At 42.6% G+C, this 6,671-nt stretch overlaps 1 protein-coding gene across 3 annotated transcripts; it reads right to left on the minus strand.

Annotated features, from left to right (window-relative positions):
* Nucleotides 1–244: 244 nt before the first annotated feature.
* LOC119316289 (serine/threonine-protein kinase BLUS1-like) lies at nucleotides 245–5,456 on the minus strand. Of its 3 annotated transcripts, none has more exons than XM_037590589.1 (16): nucleotides 5,011–5,456; nucleotides 4,680–4,937; nucleotides 4,460–4,587; nucleotides 4,311–4,352; nucleotides 4,135–4,216; nucleotides 3,988–4,056; nucleotides 3,740–3,910; nucleotides 3,582–3,647; nucleotides 2,730–2,798; nucleotides 2,522–2,647; nucleotides 2,330–2,391; nucleotides 1,594–1,691; nucleotides 1,340–1,422; nucleotides 842–900; nucleotides 675–718; nucleotides 245–556 (listed from the first exon to the last, which is right to left on the minus strand). In XM_037590589.1, exons 1-16 carry the CDS (start codon nucleotides 5,224–5,226, stop codon nucleotides 501–503), a joined length of 1,629 nt encoding a protein of 542 aa, XP_037446486.1. In that variant the 5' UTR covers nucleotides 5,227–5,456; the 3' UTR covers nucleotides 245–500. The 3 variants fall into 3 exon arrangements, with proteins under 3 accessions (XP_037446486.1, XP_037446485.1, XP_037446487.1); XM_037590588.1 differs by having other exon boundaries at nucleotides 245–559; XM_037590590.1 differs by having other exon boundaries at nucleotides 245–598.
* Nucleotides 5,457–6,671: the final 1,215 nt, after the last annotated feature.

A 6,671-nucleotide genomic window follows, 5' to 3' on the forward strand; every position in this document is an offset into this window, starting at 1 on the left:
CGACTAGTTTGAGTCTTCTTTCCTTTTATTGTGCATCCTATGTTGAGCTCATCGTTTTGATCTAGATAACTTGTAATTCCTAGCTAGGATGGCGTCTTTGATATATTACATCGTTATAGTTCCTTTCTCACAGGTTTTGTGATGTCAGCAATGATGTGTGAGATGGTCCAGTTTTGTTTTAGTTTCTAAAAAAGGAAATCGGGATCCACCCTTTTCATTAAAGAAATCAAAGGTAAAGAATCTATTAGTGCTAAATTACTAGGAAAATCCTCATGCTTCAAGTTTGTAAGTGCAAATACATCACACCATTGATTTGTAAACTATCACGTTGGATCTCTTCTAGAAGCACAATCTATTTCCGAAATAAATGAAGCTAATGCACTACGAATCTACTGAGAACTACTTTAAGAAAGTGGCACCATATGCTAGATTCTTATGACAATAAGATCTACACAAATTTGCAACTCTTCCCTAGCTATGAAAAGAACCACCTTAAGTAACTACAACCCTTGTACTTTGCTATTTTGTTGGACGCATGGCACTGCTCCTTTTGCCTCTGCTAGAAAACATGGAGAGCAATGTAATTACCCTTTTGCATCTGTTAAACAATTATAAGTTAAATTTCAAATATTAGGACTATGAAAATTGATAATATGGAAGATCAATGTAATTACCCTTTTCTTTAAGCCTCACAACCTCATCTTGGGTAACCTGGAGCCTATATAAGGCAAATATATAACAAGATTAGGAAAGATCCTCAAAGAATAAGTGCTATTTCCTTATAAAACGAGAATAATATGTAAAAGTAATGAGCAAAGTTTTCTTCACACGAAGAACTTACATCCTCTCTAAACATGCAATACGTTCGAGTAGTTCCTTCTCCCTGTGTGTAGATGCTTCCTATTACATCATAAAAATGTTTATGAGTAACTACATAAATTAACTATAAGTATTTCAGATGTGAATATGGCATATGTAGGACATGTAGATGACCATTGTGCAAGTCATGCCATAAACATGTACAAATATGTTTTGGTCCCAAAATATAGGCATCAAGATTATCTAGGCAGTGCACAGGATTGTGATTCTAAAAAATTAAAGGTCCTAGATTTGTTCTAAGTGAATTTATTTATTCTAATGATGATCAATAAAAACATCCAAATCTTCATATCATATTGTGAGGTAAAGGTAATTAAGTGATTGCATAGATTTTGTTTTATGAAAACACAGAATATTGTAAACTAACCAAATAAGAAATGATAGTGCTTTATACATTACGCAATTTATATAACTTAAAACCATCTAATTATGTACATGACATATATCATAAAAATCATACCGTTTCTTCCGTTGTTACTTTAAAGCGACCCTTTTGAATGGCTGTTTTTTCTACATATTCATCCATACACGTAACATTGGAAACTGCATAAAATAATCACTTGTCATTGTACATGCCAATTGGACAAAATTAAAAAAACATAAAGCAAGTATAATACAAGTAACAATGAATAATAATTATTAATTGAGTTGTTAACTTAAAAATGTTCTTTGTGTGTCCTAGTTATAGACATTTTACTTTGGAGAAGAACGTGCCTGCTCTTGAAAGTTGCTTGGTAGGTACTTTTGAATGTCGTTCAAATGACTCATGGCGTGCAAGGCCATTAGGGGGTCCATTCTCAAGTTGTTTCCCACTGGTAGAAAAACCTTGTGTCAGAAAACAAACATATGTGTGATATTAAGATTTAGTTGTGTTAACGATGAAGCAATGCACGCGCCCAAAAAGGTAGTATTCAGATGCTCGACTACATGCGTGAAACAGACCATGTTAATGTTTAATTGTAAGGTAAATTTCCTTGAAGAGCCATTTGTAGATCAGATACAACATAGATAACAATAAAATATTAGACACAATCGTGTAGTAGTAAAATTAGATTAGTACATGAGTGTGAGAAGATGCTGAGCTCTCATGGTGCAAATCTATCTAAACCTACTATATATATGCAAAATACAATATACTTCCTTAATAGCATTGTCTAGGATTAAATACTAACATTTATGCCAAGTGAGAAGTAGAACAATGCAATTTTGATGTAAACTTAATAATCAAAGAAGAGACATGTTCAACTCCCATAGAAAAATATTGCCACCATAGATAAATACAAGGCACGTTTTGCCAACAACTTATTAAATTATATGTGCATTATACAAGTGATAATGGTATACTTTAACATTTCGTAATAAAAAATACTTGTTTATGGTTGTGAATTTGTCCTTGTTTCTCAACGAAGTGACTATCATTCTATCAAGACAATATATTAAACATCCCAACCTTTGAGGTATCAGTATTGGAGTTGTTGAGCTTGGCGTTTCTACTATTTCAGTACCTACAATCTGAAAGTACAACATGCCATGTTAGTTCAAATATATTTTATAACACAACCATTTACCTATATGCTAATTTGAACTAAGACCATAACACTTATTCTGGATTGGAGGGAGTCATATACAGCACCATCGTTACCTTCTTATCATCACTAGCATGATTTTGTGGACGCACATCTTGAAGTGGAACAATTTCATCCACGGTATCAAGTTCAAATAGGAAACGCAGGTACTCCTCTTCGTCACTATCATTCTCTTCCGAGTACTAGAAATGAAACAAACAATATTTTGTGAAATTATTTATGCAATTTTTTTGACAAAATGTTATTGCACAAGTAAAATCATACCAATTCAGCCTGTGCTTTCAAGTCCTCGATATCAAAGTGCCACTGACTAATACCTCTCCAATATTCGTCCTGTTGCATATTTGAGAATTGAAATAATTTAATTATTGGACGGTACATTTAAAGGGCAGTATCATAGCTCGAAGATAGACCAAGAGATTAAGGAAATGTAACTAATTTAAACCAATGATTTGATTAAATACATCAATTCTTTTAGGTTCAAGTGTAAACTAAATTCCCAAAGTAAAATATATAATTCATCGACTGCCTAGTGAAGAGCACTACAAAATGTGGTTATCTTACAAATCTTAGGGCATCTCCAACGACGAACCTCAAATCACCCGCAAATATCCAAACCAGTGTTCGGACCATTTTTGTCATCCAACGTAGTGCCGTATAAGTCAGCGTACATGTCCGCATGGCCGAATTTCACTAAACTAGAAGAAACCTGGGGGAGGTTTGTACGACGTCCGCCTGGACAATCAAAAGCCATCATGTACCCCACGCCACTACCCCTCTCTCCTCTCCATCCGCGCAGGAAGGCGGAAGGCCGCTGCTATTTGGCAGAAGGAGACCAACTTTGACGGAAGGTCAAAGTTATTTGGCTGGAGGCCATTGCTAGTGGTTCTTATCTGACGGAAGGCCATTGTATAATCATGACTATTTGGCTGAAGGCCATTGTTATTTGGCGGAAGGCACTGCTAGTATTTTTTTTAAGTCAATAGAAGCGGATATTTGAGGTATGAATTTGGAAGGCGAGCTCCCGTATTAGGGTCCGCGGACATTTAGTGTGTCCGATTTGCGGCATGGTAAAGATGCTCTTAGCTAAGGAAAGAAGTCTATAGAGATACTAACATGTGATGTCTTCTCTTTGATTTTATCGTGTGGTTTCTTCTCTGCTTGCAACTTTGCTTCATTCTCCTGCTCAAAAATAATTGACACAAAATTACACTACATATATGTGCGCATATAAAAATGATCAATAGAGAAGGCAAATGAATGTCGTCTCATACATTTATAGTTTGCACCCTAGCAACCAAAGATGGCACTTTATTTAGCATGCATTTTACATGATTATCCTCGGACTTCACTTTTTTGAAGAACGGAAGTTGCAGTAACATTTGCGCAGTTGGCCTCTTGGATGGATCTTTTATCAAACATGCACCAATCATTCGCTTAAATGACTACATAAAAAGGTAGGAACGAGTAAGCATAGGCCAATGTGTGCATCTAAGATTATAAGAGATCATATCAAGATTACATTTGAAAACTTCTTGTCCTTTGTGTTATGAAGAGATGGAGGAGCATGTTGTAACGTCATAAGAAAGACCTACATGTCATTTCAGAAACCTCAGTAACTTGTCACAGACATTAAGTTGATGTAAAATATATAAAGGTAAACTAATACCTTTGCTGGAGGTTGGCTAGAGAAAGGGGCGTGGCCATTAGCTAGTTCTAGTGCAGTTATTCCGAAAGACCAAATGTCTGCCCTGCGAATAATTTCTTGTATGTCCGGTTAAGCAACCCGTATAAAAAACATAGTCAACTAACCTGTGGTAAAAAGGCAGACAAATAAAAATTTACTTAAAGTCGTATTCCTTTTGCTCCATCACTTCAGGTGCCATCCTTGAGAACAAACAGAACTCTGAGTCAGTAGAATGTCAGTACACTGTTCATGAGCTGCGGAATCATCAACCCATTGGCAAAATAAACAACAACTTTGAAGATACTACCAGCAGGGCGTGCCGACAAGCGTGTGCCTTTTGCCGTTCCTGTTGATCATCGAGTCATAAACGCTGGCGCTAATTCCGAAATCCGCAAGCTTCACTCCTTTGTGCTGATCAAGCAATATGTTTCCAGCCTGTGTTCACGCCCGAAACATGAAAACGATTCACAGATATACGAAGCGACGTAATCTTCAAATTCAGTACCGGGAGAGCTCTGCTCAATTACCTTGACGTCTCGGTGTATGTGGCCTTTGCCGTGCAGGTACTCGAGGCCCCTGAGCGTCTCACGGAGCACGAAGGCTATGAACCTCTCCTCCTCGAAGCCTTTGGGGAAGGAGGATTTCATGAGGTGGAAGCAGGAGCCCCCGGCCATGTAGGGCATGACGATCCACAGGTTCTCGTCCTGGGTGAAGGAGCAGTAGGCGCTGAGGAGGTTGGGGTGATCCGTCAGGATCATGGTCTTGACCTCTTCAGAGGCGTTATTCTGCATGGGAGACGCCGATTAGTGCGCAGGGGAATTGATTGATATATATTGAGTGGAGGAGGCAGGCACGTACGACGTCGGCTTCGGAGCGCAGGGAGAGGTTCATAATCTTGACGGCGACGACCTCGCCGCCGAGCGGGAGGCAGCGGGCGCGGCGCACGACGGCCGTGGCGCCGTCGCCGATTGGCTCCATCAGCTCGTAATCCTCGGCGCGGATGGGGAACTCCCCCTTCCTCGCCCTCGGCGACGCCCCTCCATCCCCGCGCTTCCCCTTCTCCTTGGACCCCATTGACCAATGTGGGGGACGCCGGGATTGATCAAGCGATGTGAACCCTAGAACAGCAGCCTAGTCGACTAATTCGGCCTCTCGGTTGCGTGGATCCGACGGGCTCGGTCGACGGGCCATGGCGGTCGATGAACGAGATGTTATAAGGAGGCGCGCGCGGCCGGGTGGGATGCGCTTTCTCGTGAGGGGAAGAGGTGGGAGGGGCTATGGTTGGCTGGCGGGCCGGTGGGGGGAAGAAGAACACGGGCGGAGGCGCCGGCGTCGCGAGGCGAGAGATATTTATAACGGATCCGGATCTCATGCACGGGCTTCCGGTCGATTCCGTTTCTGTTTTGCCTCCGCGAAAAAAGAGTCGGGGTCGTTTCGCCTGGTGGATCGGAGTCCAACCAAGAGCTGCTCCGTCGTTGTGATCGAGGACGCGTACGGGTGGAAGTTGTAATTGTTGAAGATATTCCCTGATGGCTGTTAGGCCGGCTCATATACGAGTCGTGGTATTTTGTTATAGGATCGAGATAGCTCTGTATTGCGAATGAATCTGTGGTTGGATGGGTAAGTCCTGATGCTCGTATTTATTTCTGAATTTATTTCAGAATTTTCGGTGATGCGCATTTAGTGGGAGGAGACGTTCCCGTTGATGACAAGGTGCCTACGATGACTTCATAAATTTCAAAGTGATATGCCGGCTCAGTCCTTCGGAGATGCTCATAGGGGTAGGGTGTGCGTGTGTGCGTTCATAGAGGTGAGTGTATGTGCGTGTATATGAGAGCTTGCGTCTGTACTATATTAAAAAAGAGATAGCTTTGTATTCTCTTTAGAGCATGTCCAGTAGACTGTCCATATGTAAAAATAACCAACTTTTAGAGTTTAGAGAGCAAAAAACGCTGCTCCTAACACATGGTCCATATGTAAAAAAAATATATCACGCCGTTCGAAGATGTAAAATGCAACACTTCGTGATGCAAATTTGCAGCACGAGAGACAACTGATGTAAAACCGTGGCCGCCTCGAAACCGCCAACCGCCCGTTCATTTCATTTCCCTGCCCGCCCGTCATGGTCGAACCAACGACCCCGCCAACTTCTCCGCCGCCGCCGTCGCGGCGAACTCGCCCTCCGCGACCGCGTCCATGCCGGCGCCCCCCGCCCGCCGGCCCGGATTTGCGCCGCCCCCCACCCGCCGGCCCGGATTTGCGCCGCCCCGGCCGGTCGCCACCACGCCGGTTCCTACGAAGGCGACGAAGGCACGAGGCGGAGGCAAACGGTCGGCGAATCGCGGCCGCAACCTGGCTGAAAGTGCGTCTCAGTCGGCCAAAATCTTGAAGGTAGCCGCGGTGGCTCAGGCCGACGACTCGCAGCCACGGCCGGTGGCGTCCTCCAGCAGCCAAGGAACCATTCCTCGACCTCCATCGCCGCCACCGCCGGCCGTGGAGAAAGATGTGGCCACGCCGAC

The sequence above is a fragment of the Triticum dicoccoides genome, chromosome 6A (assembly GCF_002162155.2).
Source record: "Triticum dicoccoides isolate Atlit2015 ecotype Zavitan chromosome 6A, WEW_v2.0, whole genome shotgun sequence".
Classification (NCBI taxonomy): domain Eukaryota; kingdom Viridiplantae; phylum Streptophyta; class Magnoliopsida; order Poales; family Poaceae; genus Triticum; species Triticum dicoccoides.